Raw genomic sequence first — 15880 nt, 5'->3', positions numbered from 1 at the left:
GACAAAATAACAAAAAAAGTGAAACATTCCTAGAAAATCTAGAATATAGCTTCAGAAGGACAAATCGAAGAGTTATTGGCCTTAAAGAGGAGGTAAAGAGATGTGATAGAAAGTTTATTCAAAGGGATAATAACAGAGAACTTCCCAAACCTAGAGAAAGATATCAATATTCAAGTACAAGGAGGATATAGAATGTCAAGCAGATGTAACCCAAATAGGACTACCTCAAGATATTGAATAATCAAACTCCCGAATGTCAGTGTTAAATAAAGGATCCTAAAAACAGCAAGATAAAAGAAACAAAGAACATACAAGGGTGCTTCAGTACGTCTGGAAGCAGACTTTTCAGCAGAAACCTTACAGGCCAGGACAGAGCGGCATGACATACTTAAAGTGAAGTAAAAATTTTTATCCTAAAATAGTATATCCATGTTTGAAGATATTCTTCAAACATGAAGGAGAAATACTTTCCCAGACAAACAAAAGCTGAGGGATTTCACCAGACCTGTCTTATAAGAAATGCTGAAGGGAGTTCTTCAGACTGAAAGGAAAAGATGTTAATGAACAATAAGATAATCATCTGAAGGTACACAACTCACTGGTAATCGTATGTACACTAACAAATACAGAATATTATAACACTGAAATTATTATGTATAAACTACTCATATCTTGAGTAGAAAGGCTAAAAGACTATCAAAAATATAACTACAACAACTTTTCTAGACATAATATAATAAGCTATAAATAGAAACAACAAGAAGTTAAAAAGTAGGGGGTGGGTGCGGTTTGAAGTTAAAAGTATAGAGTTTTTATTTTCTCTTTGCTTGTTAATTTTTTTTTTTTGCTATCAGTGTTGTCATCAGTTTAAAATAACATGTTACAAGATGATATTTGCAAGCCTCATGGTAACCTCAAATCAAAAAGCCTACAACTGTTGCACAAAGAAATAAAAAGCAAGAAATTTAAACATACCACCAGAGAAAAGCACCCTTCACAAAAAGGCAGGCAGGCAAGAAGGAAGAGAAGACCACAAAACAAGCAGAAAACAGGTAACAAAATGGCAGTAGTAAATCCTTACTTATCAATAATAATATTGAATGTAAATGAACTAAACTCTCCGATCAAAACACAGAGTGGCTAAATGGATTAAAAAAAAAAAAAAAAGCCCCAGTGATCAGCTGCCTACAAGATGCACATTTTACCTATAAAGACACCTAAAGACTGAAAATAAAGGGATGGAAAAAGATATTCCATGCAAATGGAAACCAAAAAAGAACAGGTTATTTATATTAGATAAAATTGATTTTGAGACAAAAACCATTAAGAGACAAAGCAGGACATTATATATTGATAAATGGTCAATTCAGCAAAAGGATATAACATTATAAATGATATATGCACCTAAACTGGAGCACCCAGATGTATAGAGCAAATATTATCAGAGCTACAGAGAGATACACCTCAATACAACTGTAGCTGGAGAATTCACCCCACATTCAGCAAAGGATAGATAATCCAGAAAAATTAACTCAAAAATTAGATTTAATCAGTATAGACCAATGGACCTAATAGAACATTTTATCTAGTGGCAGCAGAATATACATTCTTGTCCTCAGCACACAGATTATTCTCAAGGATAGACCATATGTTAGGTCACAAAACAAGTCTTGAACATTCAAAAAAACTGAAATCATTTCCAGTATCTTCTCTGGCCACATGGAATAAACCTAGAAATCAATAGCAGAGAAACTTTGGAAACTATACAAACACATGGAAATCAAACAGTATGCTTCCAAATGACCAGTGGGTCAATGAAGAAGTAAGGAAATTTTTTAATTTCTTGAAACAAATGAAAATGGAAACAAAACATACTAAAATCTATGGGATACAGCAAAAGCAGTACTGAAGGAAGTTTATAGCAATAAGGGCCTATATCACAAAAGTAGAACAACTTCAGATAAACAGCCTACTGATACATCTTAAGGAACTAGAAAAGCAAGAGCAAACTAAATCCAAAATTAATAGAAGAAAAGAAATAATAAAGATCAGAGCAGAAATAAATGAAATTGAAATGAAGAAAATACAAAAGATCAATGAAACAAAAAGTTGTTTTGTGAAAAGATAAAATGGACAAACCTTTGGCCAGATTAAGAGAGAAAGAAGACTCAATTAAATAAAATTGTAGATGAAAAAGGAGACTTATAACTGATACTGCAAAAATTGAAGGATCATTAGAGATTAGTATGAGCAACTATATGCCAATAAATTGGAAAACATTGAAGAAATGGATGAATTCCTAGACACATGCAGCCTACCAGGACTGATCCAAGAAGAAATCCAAAACCTGAATTGACCAATAACAAGTAACAAGATCAAAGCTGTAATAAAAAGATTCCCAGCAAAGAAAAGCCCAGGACCTGATGGCTTCACTGCTGAATTTTACCAAATATTTAAAGAAGAACTAATACCTGTCCTACTCAAACTGTTCCAAAAAATAGAGGAGGAAAGAATATTTCCAAATTCATTTTATAAAATCAGTATTACTCTGATAACAAAACCAGACAAAGATACCTCAAAAAAGGAAAACTACAGACCAGTATCTCTAATGCATATTGATGCAAAAATCTTCAATAAAATACTAGCAAACTGAATTCAACAACATATTAAAAAGATAAGTCATCATGTCCAAGTGGGATTTATCCCAGGATGTAATAAGGATGGGTTAGCATATGTAAATCAATCAAGGTGATACCTTATATCAGCAGAATGAAGGACAAAAACCGTATGATCATTTCAGTTGATGCTGAAAAAGCATTTGATAAAGTTCAATATCCCTTTGTGATTAAAAAAAAAACTCTAAAAAACTGGGTATAGATGGAATATACCTCAACACACTAAAAGTCATGTTATGACAGACCCACAGCTAGTATCATACCTGAAAGCCTCCTTTAAGATCTGGAAAAAAGCAGGGATGCCCACTTTCACCGCTGTTATTCAGTGTAGTACTGGAAGACCTAGCTAGAGCAATCAGACAAGAGAATCAAATAAAGGGCATCTAAATTAGAAAGGAAGAATTCAGATTATCATCAGATGATATTATTTTATATTTGGAAAAACCTAAAGAAAAGGAAAAACAGAACTGATAAATTCAGTAAAGTTGCAGGATACAGATCAACATACAAAAATCAGTAGCATTTCTATATGCCAACAGCAAACAAACTGAAGAAAAAAACAGGAAAGTAATCCCATTTACAATAGCCACAAATATAAGGAAATACCTAAGAATAAAAATAATCAAAGAAGTGAAAGATTTCTACAATGAAAACTATAAAATAACAGTATGAGATATCAAAGAGGACACAAAATTTGAAAGATATTCCATGTTCATGGAATAGAAGAGTCAGTATTGATAAAATGTCCATACTTCCTAAAGCAGTTTGCCAATTCAGTTTAATCCCTATCAAAATACCAATGATATTCTTCACAGAAGTAGAAAAAAAATTCTAAAATTTATATGGAACCCCAAAACACTCAGAATAGCCAAAGCCATCCTGAGAAAAAAGAAAAAACTGGAGAACTCATAGTACCTGACTTCAAATTATACTACAGAGCTATAGTTACCAAAACTCAAGGTATTAGCATAAACAGACACATAGACCGATGTAACAGAATAGAAATAAACCCAGAAATAAATCCATACATCTGCAGTGAACTTACTTTTGACAAAGGTGCCAAGAACAAACACTGGAGAAAGGACAGTCTTCTTCAACAAATGGTGCTAGGAAAACTGGATTTCCATATGCAGAAGAATGAAACTTGACTTCTATCGCTGGCCATATACAAAAATCAAATCAAAACGGATTAAAGACTTAAATCTAAGACCTCAAACTATGAAACTACTAAAAGAAAATATTGGAGAAACTCTCCAAAACATTAGTCTATGCAAAGATTTCTTGAATAATATCCCAAAAGCATAGGCAACCAAAGCAAAAATAGACAAATGAGATCACATCAAGTTAAAAAGTTCCTGCACAGCAAAGGAAACAATCAACAAAGTGAAGAGATGATCCACAGAATGGTAGAAAGTTACCCATCTGACAATGGACTAATAACCAGAATATATAAGGAGCTCAGACAACTCAATAGGAAAAAAAATCTAATAATCTGATTTTAAAATGGGCAAAAAATCTGAATAGACATTTCTCAAAAGAAGACATACAAATGGCAAACAAGTTTATGAAAAGGTGCTCAACATCACTGATCATCAGAGAAATGCTAATCAAAACTACAGTGTGATATCATCTCACCCCAGTTATAATGGCTTTTATCCAAAAGACAGGCAATAATGAACGCTGACGAGGATGTGGAGAGAAAGGAACCCTTGTACAGTGTTGGTGGGAATGTAAATTAGTACAGCAAGTACAGAGTGCCTCAAAAACCCAAAAATGGAACTATCACATGATCTAGCAGTCCCACTGCTAGATGTATGCCCAAAAGAAATCAGTATATCGAAGAGATAGCTGCACTCCCATGTTTATTGCAGCACTGTTCACAACAGCCAAAATTTGGAATCAACCTAAATATCTATCAGCAGATGAATGGATGAAGAAAATCTGGTACATACAATGAAGTACTATTCGGCCATAAAAAAGAATGAGATCCTATCATTTGCAACAACCTGGATGGAACTGGAGGACATTATGTTAAGAGAAGCCAGGCACAGAAAGACAAACTTCGTATGTTCTCACTCATTTGTGGGAGCCAAAAACAAAGAATTAAACTTGTGGAGATAGAGAGTAGATTGATGGTTACCAGATGGGAAGGGTAGTATGGAGGGTGTGGGGGAAAGTGGGTATGGTTAATGGGTACAAAAGTATAGTTAGAGTGATAGAATGGATAAGATCTAGCATTTGATAGCGTTAACAGGGTGACTACAGTCAATAACTTAATGTACGTTTGAAAATAAGTAAAAGAGTATAATTGGAATGTTTGTACACAAAGAAATGATAAATGTTTCAGGTTATGGATACTCCATTTACCCTGATGTGATTGTTACACATTGTATGCCTGTATCTACATATCTTATGTCCCCATAAATATATACAAGTACTATGTACCCATAAAAATTTAAAAAAAAATAAGATTTTTTTAAAGAACAGAAGGAAGAATTCAGTATTGTACTACTAATAAAGGACATCTGACTACCTTGCCTTAACTCTAGTCAACTTGAGTAGAGGTTGAGCCCCCTGATCTGAAAATTTAAAATTCAAAATGACCCAGAATCTAATACATTTTGAGCACTGATGTGATGCTCAAAGGACATGCTCAGTGGAGCATTTTTTATTTTGGATTTTCGTATTAGGAATGTTCAACCAGTAAGTGTAAGACATATATCCCAAAATCTGAAAAAATACAAAATCTGAAATACTTTTAGTCTCAAGCACTTTGGGAAAGGGATGCACAACCTGTATTGTGAAAAAACGGATCCATGTTTTATTAATGTGATGCATTTTTAATAAAGGTTGATTTCGCTACCTCTACAACGAACAGTTGTTGTTTGCTTAAGGAATGCAAATTAATCTTAACGTCAGCCTGACTAAAGTAATTTTAGGAAGAAAACCTACTGAAAATAAAATGCATCATTCTAAAGTAAAGCATAATGTGTTGGTTGACTTGCCCTAAGAACTGGGAATGTCTTAGCCAGCAACCTTAAGATTACTGAAGACTCAGACTAGCACTACTGACAGCAGAGTTGACAGTGTTGTGAGAGCCCATAGTAGAGAGATCACATCCGGCCTGCATTATGCAGGATTTATACAGTCACCTGACATGCCTTATGTACTGTTGGTTCAGTTCTAAAAATGTGTTTATCGTCTACTTTTTGTAAGATAAAATAATAAATACTGTGTGGAATTCACAGACGAATGACAAGTTCTTGGCCCTCAGGAAACTTTAGCCCTGTCTAAATCCCACAGAAGTTAATATTGCAAATGGCCATCTCTAGTGACCACTTTCTTTCCCAGGTCTCTTATGCTAAATTGAATTTTCAGATAACAGCTGGGAAGTACAGTTTTTGAAAGACAAAATCAGGATCCATGAAGACTTGCATAGATTGGAATGACAGACTTAGTTTAAGAACATAGACTTTGACAAATCATCATAAGTACAGGGCTAGGGTAGGGGATTAGAATATTACAGCAGCATGTATTTTAAAAGTAAGAATATGTAAATGAAGTATGAATCAGCTGCAAAAGAGCTATATTGTATTAACTCAAAGGGTTCAAAAGGGGAGGTTCATCTATTTTTTTTTCATTTCTGGATAGCACTCTAAAAATGATATAGAAAAGTGGCAGTTTGAGAAGAGAGGGACCTGTATGGTGAAGGGTCTTGAAACTAAGTTACAACTTGGGAGTACTAGCTGGACGATTGCCACGCAGAAATCTCAGGAGGGAGCCTGTTAACCATCTTTAGATATATGAAGAGCTATTATGTGAAAGAGGAATTAATGTGACTTGCTTTTTAATGGCCTCAGAGAAGAGTTAAGGTCAGTGAATACGTTAGAGGTATGCAGATTTGACCTTAACACAGGAAAGTGTTTCCTAACAGTCATCTGACCAAGGAAGTAGCACATTCTCCAGTGTGCGAGAACTTTTCTTAGGCTAAGACTAAAAATTACCCACCTCTTGAAGTATTTTGGTGGTTGGACAGACTGTTGTTCCTTCCAACTTTGAGATGCCATGATTCTAGGAGTTGTCAAGATTCTTCTTTCTTCATCCCTCTTCCTCTCTGCAACTTAGTCTCTCTGCTTTCTCTTTAAATACAAAAAAAAAAACCTAGGTAAAAATATACATATCTAATTTACCATCTTTACCATTTTTAAGTGTATCATTCAGTGGTAATAAATACATTTATATTATTTATTTGTCTCCTTCATTATCCCCTTCCAGACTTTGGTTTTCTCTTGATCTATGTCTTTGAAATCCTTTAGGATTTATGCCATATCAAGATCTATAGATTTTTCTATTACTTTCCTCTCCTTAATCACCTGAGGCAATCCAGAATGTTCTTTATCTTCAAATTTTATTTCAGGAATCAGTTTTTGTTGTTCTTTGATGAGCAGTAATTTTTGTTTGTTTTGTTTTGTTTTTGAGACAGAGTCTCGCTTGTCGCCCAGGCTGGAGTGCAGTGGCGGTATCTCAGCTCACTGCAAGCTCCGCCTCCCCAGTTTACGCCATTCTCCTGCCTCAGCCTCCCGAGTAGCTCGGACTACAGGCGCCTGCCACCTCGCCTGGCTAGTTTTTTGTATTTTTTAGTAGAAACAGGGTTTCACCGTATTAGCCAGGATGGTCTCGATCTCCTGACCTCGTGATCCGCCCGCCTTGGCCTCCCAAAGTGCTGGGATTACAGGCTCGAGCCACCGCGCCCGGCCAGTAATTTGTTTTAAAAGCATAAAGGAACAGAATCTCAACTGCACTCAGCGAGGACAGTGGGTACAATGAAGGCATATGTGACCTTTAGCAACTAGTATTTTTGAGCTGAAAGATGAAAAGTAGGACATGAAGACTGTTCTCTTGACCAGAGGTTGGCAGATTATTTCGGTAAAGAACCAGATAGTAAATATTTTAGTCTTTGAGAACCTCGTAGTCTCTTTCACAGCTACTTAGCTCTGCCAATTGTAGCATGAAAGCAGCACAGAGGAATGAATATGGCTGAACTCCAGTAAACTGTGTTTATGCAACAGGTGGTTGGCCAGATTTGCCCTTTGGGTTAGAGTTTGCTGCAACTTTAGGTTAGGCCCTACAGAGGCTGTTCCCTTTAAATCCGGAGCTCTTCACAGATAGATGATTGTAAGAGTTGCTTATGCCTGAAATAAGATATGACTGCTTAAGACACATGATTTCCTGATTGAAGATGAGCTTTCATCAGTCTGTTTCCTATTTCCATATAACTATAATGCATCACAGTTGATTACAGTATATTTTAAAAATATCTAGGAAGAAGTGGTGAAGTTGACTGAGAAATGCCTTAATAATGTCATTGAGAACCCAGGACTGAATGCCATGAGAGTTCCTCCTGACTTCAAGAGTAACATTTTGAAGGCTCAAGTAGAAGCAGTGCATAAGGTAAGCTGCCTTTGATAGACAGCCCTGGTGAAGTGAAAAGAGTGTGGAATGTAGAGAGTTGCCTTCCCCAACTCTAAATTCTAATCAAGCTAGTTTAAGGGCACAGTCAGGGGGTTAAAAAATAAGAGTAAAGATGCTCAGGGGGATTTGAAGGCTAAAAAAGCCAAATTTGTATAGAAGTGAGCCTTCAATTTTTGCCACTTTGATAGCCAGAAAGTCTTATGATTTTTAAAGGCTTATTTCAGTATTAAATCTATGATTCTAGGTCTGTCTTTATCCATCCACTATTCCCCACAACCCATCTACCCTCAGTTTGGCAATATGTTTATGTAATTAGCAAAAAGAGTGAGGTACAAGCTGAAGAGTTGGCTGTGACATGGTGAAGGATGGAGTGAGTAGGGACCAGCTCCCGTGAGGGATGCAGCAGCCTTGCTCTCAAAATCAGCTTTTGCTTGGCTCTCTGTGACTTTCAAACTTACATTCTGTCCTAAAACCAGGACAGAAGCCTGCCTCACTAAGTCAGTTGTCAACTAGGATTTCAAATTCACCTGTTATTGAGAAGATGCACTTTACCCATCCTTTCCTGAGATACAAGCCTTGAAGAGACCTGAGTGGACTTTAGGAATATTGTTCATGTTCTTTATCCATTTTCTCCCCAGAATATAAATATAAAATATTTACATATAAAATAAATATAAAATATAATAGTATTGACTCTAGAATCTTATTTCTATTCTACCACTTACTAGCTTTGTGACTTGGGCAAGTTAGTTAATTTCTGTGAACCTCAGTTTAATTTTGTATAAAATAGGATAGTGGTAGTAACTACCTTAAGGTGGGTTGTAAAGGTGAAATAAGATAATTGGAATAGTGCCTGGCACATAATGAGCATTTAGAAACTGTTGACCCTTGATAGTTATAGTAGCGGTAGTAGTAATAGTTATCATTTGCTATGGTAGTAATAGTTATCATTTGCTATGGTCATTGCTATGGTCTGAATGGTTGCATTGCCCCTCAAAATTTTGTATGTTGAAACCTAATCCTCAAAGCCATGGTATTAACACATGGGGCCTTTGGCAGAGCCCCCAAGAGTGGGCTTAGTGCTCTTATAAAAGAGGCTGGAGGGAACTTGTTTAACCCTTCAGTCATGTGAGGATGCAGTGAGAAGGCGCCATGTGTGAGGAATGGACCCTCACCAGACACTAAATCTGCCAGTGCCATAATCTTTGGTTTCTCAGCCCCCTAAACTGCAAGGAATAAATATTTGTTATTTATAGGCCACCCAGATTATGGTGTTTTGTTAGAGCAGCTTGAATGGACTAAGAAATCATTACCTTACATTTCAGTTATCATTTTGGATCTTTCTTGACTTGAAGAAGAGAGAAATAACATGAGTTGCCTAAAGTTAAAGGGATTTGATTTTACAATGAAAAGACCTTCTCATGAAGAGAAATCCAGGACCAAATACCTTCACTGTGAAATCTACTAAACATTTATAGAAGAAATATTAGCAGTTCTACACAAAGTTCTTCAAAAAGAGGAAGGAACACTTCCCAGTTCATTTTATGAGACTAGTGTCACCCCAATAGCAAAACCAGAAAAAAAAAATGACAAGAAACCACAGACTAGTACTCCTCATGAACATTAACTTAAAAGTTCTTAACAAAATATACTCAACAGTTTATAAGTAGGATCATACATCATGACCAAGTATGGTTTATCTTGGGGAAAATGTTGGTTTATCATTCAAAACCCAAGATAGTTCACCATATTAAAAAATACATAAAATTGTCTCAATTCACGTAGAAAAGGCATTTCACAAAATTCAACACCTGTTCATGATAAAATCTCTCAGCAAACTAGCAAGAGAATGGAACTCCTTCAGCTTGATAAAGAGCATTTAAGAACAAAATCTACATCATAATTAATGATGAAAGGCATGTCCACTGAAATAGCTAAAATTAAACACTGACCATCCCTGTGCTGGTGATGATGGAGCTCCTGCGGTGCACATATGTTGCTGGTAAGAACATAAAATGGTATAAACACTTTAAAAGAGTTTGGCAATGCATTAAACATACTCATATCATCTAACCCAGCAATTACATTCTTAGATATTTGTCCAAGAGAAATCAAAACTCAGGTTAACACAGCTGTTAGTACATGAGTGTTCCTAGCAGCTTTATACGAAATAGCTAAAAACTGGAAAAAATCCAAATGTTCATCGAAAACAGGTAATTGTGATGTATCTATACAATGAAATGTCTCTCTGAATAAAAAGGAATGAATTAGTGACTTATACAACATGAGTGAATCTCAAAGACATATCCATGCTGCTCTAAAGAAGCAGACGCAAAGGATAGGTACTGTGATTCCAATTATGTGAAACTGTATAAAGTATAGATCATTGTTTACCTCGAATAAGGGTTTTTTTCATGGGATTATGTGGGAAGCCTCAAAGAATATTGAGGTGGGGAGTAGGGGAGATAGTGGAAATGTTTGTATGCCATTTAAAAAAAATATATTGAACTCTACTTTTTTTTAAAAAAAAATGGGTGCATTATTGATGCCAGGTGTGGTGGCTCATGCCTCTAATCCCACCACTTTGGGAGGCCGCGCAGGTGGATCACTTGACATCAGGAGTTCGAGACCAGCCTGACCAACATGGTGAAACCCTGTCTCTACTAAAAATACAAAAATTAGCCAGGTGTGGTGGTGCACACGTGTAATCCCAGCTACTCGGGAGGCTGAGGCAGGAGAATCGCTTGAACCTGGGAGGCAGAGGTTGCAGTGAGCTGAGATTGCACCACTGCACTCCAGCCTTGGGGGACAGAGTGAGACTCTATCTCTAAAAAAATAAAACATGGGTGCATTATTGAGAACCATCTAGTAAGATCGTATGAATTTGTATACAAAATAAAAAATGAATCTTTGATTATTAATTTAGGTATGGGGTAGGCTTGTACTAGGTGCACAGCTGATATTTCCATAGATAAGGTATGATTACCTCTAATTTTAATTGAAACAAACTGAAGTTTCTATTTTTACCAGAAAGAAATGTAAATTTCTTGTTACTTTAGTATCCTTAACAAAGATTTACTTTTCTTTAATATTTCATTTTCTTAGGTTACAAAAGAAGATAGCTTATTAAGTCATAAAAATGCCAATGTTCAGGATGCTGCCACAAACAGGTACAGTTCTGGATAGACTGAATTAAATTGATGTTCTTATCTACCTTTTTTGTCTTTTTTTTCTTCTCAGTCTATCACCACATGGTTTCAGGATGTCTGTCTGAAAGATAGCTTGAATTCACTCTATTGTATCCGTTACAGACCACTTAGTACCTAGTTTTATATTTGAAGATGTTCCTGATTATTCTCCCAACATTCCCATTTATCTTCAACTGATTCAAACCAACAGAGCAGAAACCATCTTAAAGATATGTATAATCTTTTCAGTTACCTGGTAAGGAGTGTGTATTATTCTCTTACAGTAAACTTTGGTGTCATCCTGTTATCACAGTGGCCTTGTTTTTGTGCCTTACTTGCCATGGGTTCTCACAGTAGCTGAATAACTTTCTTTGCTTCTCCCTCCAAGTCTCTTCTGCCCTTCTTCTCTTTAATGAGTATTTTGCCATTTATTTGTGTTGTTAGTTAGGCTTTTATTCCATGCTTTATGGCAATTGATTTTCTTCACCACTGTGAATCTAATGTTCTGTGCTTGATGTTAAAAAATGTTGATCAAATAAATGCTGTTTCTTTTTTATTATTCAAAACGTAGTCAGTCAAGGGTTTTATGATTAATCATACTCAGTTCCAGATACCGTAATCAACATAGCACTGCACATAGCATGCATAGTATGTAGCACTTTATGTAATAGTTAGTACTCAACAAAAGTACTAATTGGTGATCAGGGTAAAGCTAGAATTAAAACTTGACCTTGTAACTAATTCTGATTACCAGGCACAGTGTCTTAGACCTGTAATCCCAGCACTTTCAGATGACAAGGCTGGAGGATCACTCGAGGCCAGCAGTTTGAGATTGGCCTGGGCAACATAGTGAGACCCTGTCTCTACAATTAAAAATAAAAAATTAGCTGAGCATGGTGATCCCTGCTGTTGTCCTAGCAACTCAGGAGACCTAAGAGGGACAATTTCATGAGCCCAGGAGTTTGAAGCTGCAGTGAGCTATGATCGCACCACTGCACTTCATTCTGAGTAACAGAGTGAGACCTTTTTTTTAAAAAAAAAAAAAAAAAAAAAGGCCAGGCACGGTGGCTCACGCCTGTAATCCCAACACTTTGGGAGGCTGAGGCGGCTGGACTACCTGAGGTCAGGAGTTCGAGACCAGCCTGACCAATATGGTGAAACCCCGTCTGTACTAAAAAATACAGAAATTAGCTGGGCATGGTGTACTCCCAGCTACTGGGGAGGCCAAGATAGGAGAATCACTTGAACCCAGGAGGTGGAGGTTGCAGTGAGCTGAGATCGTGCCACTGTACTCCAGCGTGGGCAACAGAGCAAGACTCTGTCTCAAAAAAAAAAAAAAAAAAAAAAGTAAAGAAAATTCTAATAACAACTGTTCATACTAACATTTCTAGTACTATTGTTGTTATTGAAGTTTTTCAGAATAACCTTGTCAAAATTTTTTGTTTGCCAGGAGAAGGGTAATGGGGACAGGACTGCCCCGTATTCATCAGAAGTTTCATTGAACTCTTGAAGCTGTAAAGAGCCTAAAACATACCCCAACTTTCTTCCAGATTTATATTTCTAAATGGCTGTTCATATTTTGAATAATCTATTTTTCCCCTAGGATTTCAAATGCATCCTTTGAAATATGCTAGGTTCTTATATAAACATGGGTCTATTTCAGGATGTTTTCTTTCTCTGTTAATCTATTTTTCCCCATGCCATACCACACTGTTTTGTTTTACTGTACCTCCTTTTTAAAAATGCAATATTTCAGGCATACAGACACTATGGAGAAGTATATAATTCATACCTGTATACCAAATATCAAGCTATGTCACATGTTAACGTTTTACCATAGTAGATTTAGACCATTTTTCTTTCATTTTTTACTGACATAATTCACATACCACAAAATTCATTCTTTAAAAATACACAACTCAGTAATTTTACAAAATTGTGCAATTATTACCACGATAATAAATTCTAGAACATTGAGAATGTTCTAGAAACACCATAGGTCTAGAAACTCCTTACCCTTTCCAGACCTTAGGTAAGGTAGAAACCTGCATACTCACTCGGATGAGTATTATAGTATGAAGGTTTCTACCTTACCTAAGGTCTAGAAACACCATTAGCAGTCACCCCACATTCTGCTTCTTCCCCAGCACCTGGCAACCACTAATCTACTTTCTGTCTCTGTGGATTTACCTACTCTGGACAGTTTATGTCAAGGGAATTATACGTGTCCTTTTGTGCCTGGCTTCTTACATTCAATGTAATATTTTCCAAGTTTGTCCATATTGTAGCATATATTGGTACTTTATCCTTCCATATGGCTAAATAATATTCCATTGTATAGATATACCACATTTACTTGTCCATATATCAGTTGGACATTTGAGTTGTTTCCACTCTTTGGCTATTATGAATAAAACTAGAAATGAATATTTGCATACAAATTTTTTTGGTAGATATACTTTCAGTTCTCCTTAGTATATACCTAGGAGTAACACCATTTCTCCTCAGTCATATGGTAACTCTATATTTAACTTTCTTAAGAACTGCCAAATGTCTTCCAAAATGGCTGTAACATTTTTCATTCTTACCAGCAATGTATGAGGATTCCAACTTCTCCATGTCATTGACGATGCTTATTATTCTCCTTGTTTATTATACTCATCCTAGTGAATATGAAGTGCGTCTCATTGTGGTTTGATTTGCAAATGCCTAAGGACTAATGATGTTGAACATCCTTTCGTGTATATGTCTTCTTTGGAGAAATGTCTATTAAGATCATTTATTTTTATAGTAACAACTTCATTGATAAATTTGATTCAAATAACACATGATTTATCCATTTAAAGTGTGCAATTCAGTAGTTTTTAATACATTCCGTATTTAGTACAGATACATGCAACCGCCACCAGTAACAAATTTCAGAATATTTTCACCACCTCAAAAAGAAATCCCCTACTCTTTAATTGTAACTCCATCTACCCTGCACTGCCTTTCCCCTAATCCTGAGGAAGCACTCTTCTACTTTCTGTCCCTATAGATTTACCTATATGGACATTTCATATAAATGATATTCTGTAATATGAGGTCTTTTGTGTCTGGCCTTCACTTAGCATAATGTTTCCAGGGTCATCCATACTGTACTATTATATATCAGGACTTTATTTCCTGTTATGGCTGTATATTTCATCGTATGGATATACCACATTTTATTTATTCATCTATTGATAGACATTTAGATTGTTTCCACCTTCTGGCTGTTATGAATATTGCAGCTACGAATAGTCATGTACAATTTTTTGTTTGAACAGTTTTTCAGTTACACATCTATAGTAGAATTCCTGAGTCATGTGGTAACTCTAATTTTAACCTTTAAGGAACTGCCAAACTGTTTTCTACAACCTCTGCACCATTTTCTGTTCCTCCCAGTAATGAGTGAGGGTTTTTATTTCTTTACACTCTCATGGTATTTCACTGTACTTTTTTTTTTTTTTTTTGAGACAGGGTCTTGCTCTGTCACCCAGGTTGGAGTGCAGTGGCATGAGCACAACTCACTGCAGCCTCAAACTTAGGCTCAAATGATCCTCCCACCTCAGGTTTCTAAGTAGCAGGGACTACAGGCACACGCCACCATGCTCGGCTAAGTTTTTTTTATTTTTAGGAGAGACAAGGTGTCACTATGTTGCCCAGGCTGGTCTTTGAACTCCTGAGCTCAAGCGATCCTCCCATCCCAGCCTTCCAAAGTGCTGGAATTACAGGTGGTAGCCACCGCACCCAGCCTTAGTGTACTTTTGATTTGCATTTCTCTAATGATTAAGAATGTTGGGGATCTTTTTTATACTTTATGTTCTAGGGTATATGTGCACAAAGTGCAGGTTTGTTACATATGTATACATGTGCCATGTTGGTGTGCTGCACCCATTAACTCATCATTTAAATTAGGTGTATCTCCTAATGCTATCCTTCCCCCCCCCTCCACCCCACAACAGGCCCCAGTGTGTGATGTTCCCCTTCCTGTGTCCAGGTGATCTCATTGTTCAATTCCCACCTATAAGTGAGAACATGCAGTGTTTGGTTTTCTGTTCTTGCGATAGTTTGCTGAGAATGATGGTTTCCAGCTGCATCCATGTTCCTACAAAGGACATGAACTCATCCTTTTTTATGGCTGCATAGTATTCCCTGGTGTATATGTGCACATTTTCTTAATCCAATCTGTCATTGATGGACATTTGGGTTGGTTCCAAGTCTTTGCTATTGTGAGTAGTGCCACAGTAAACATACGTGTGCATGTGTCTTTATAGCAGAATGATTTATAATCCTTTGGGTATATACCCAGTAATGGGATGGCTGGGTCAAATGGTACTTCTAGATCCTTGAGGAATTGCCACACTGTCTTCCACAATGGCTGACCTAGTTTACACTCCCGCCAACAGTGTAAAAGTGTTTCTATTTCTCCACATCCTCCCCAGCACGTATTGTTTCCTGACTTTTTAATGATCACCATTCTAACTGGTGTGAGATGGTATCTCATTGTGGTTTTGATTTGCA

At 36.4% G+C, this 15880-nt stretch overlaps 1 protein-coding gene and 1 long non-coding RNA gene across 8 annotated transcripts in view; one reads left to right on the top strand and one right to left on the bottom strand.

Moving 5' to 3' along the window:
- EPB41L5 (erythrocyte membrane protein band 4.1 like 5) overlaps nt 1-15880 on the top strand; it is a 189666-nt gene that overhangs the window by 145019 nt on the left and 28767 nt on the right. For all 6 annotated transcript variants that reach the window (XR_004176469.1, XM_031651176.1, XM_031651177.1 and 3 more), the window contains exons 19-20: nt 7998-8126; nt 11253-11317. Coding sequence is in view for 5 of the 6 variants with exons in the window: in XM_031651176.1 (XP_031507036.1) it covers nt 7998-8126; nt 11253-11317 (194 nt within the window). In the remaining variant the exon portion in view is untranslated. The remainder of the gene's footprint in view (nt 1-7997; nt 8127-11252; nt 11318-15880) is intronic.
- The window catches only part of LOC116269139, a 31852-nt gene continuing 21762 nt past the window's right edge, over nt 5791-15880 (bottom strand). For both annotated transcript variants that reach the window (XR_004176471.1, XR_004176470.1), the window contains one exon: nt 5791-6814. This is a non-coding gene — a long non-coding RNA (uncharacterized LOC116269139). The remainder of the gene's footprint in view (nt 6815-15880) is intronic.

The sequence above is a fragment of the Papio anubis genome, chromosome 10 (assembly GCF_008728515.1).
Source record: "Papio anubis isolate 15944 chromosome 10, Panubis1.0, whole genome shotgun sequence".
Classification (NCBI taxonomy): domain Eukaryota; kingdom Metazoa; phylum Chordata; class Mammalia; order Primates; family Cercopithecidae; genus Papio; species Papio anubis.
This window is presented reverse-complemented; position numbering and strand designations above follow the sequence as displayed.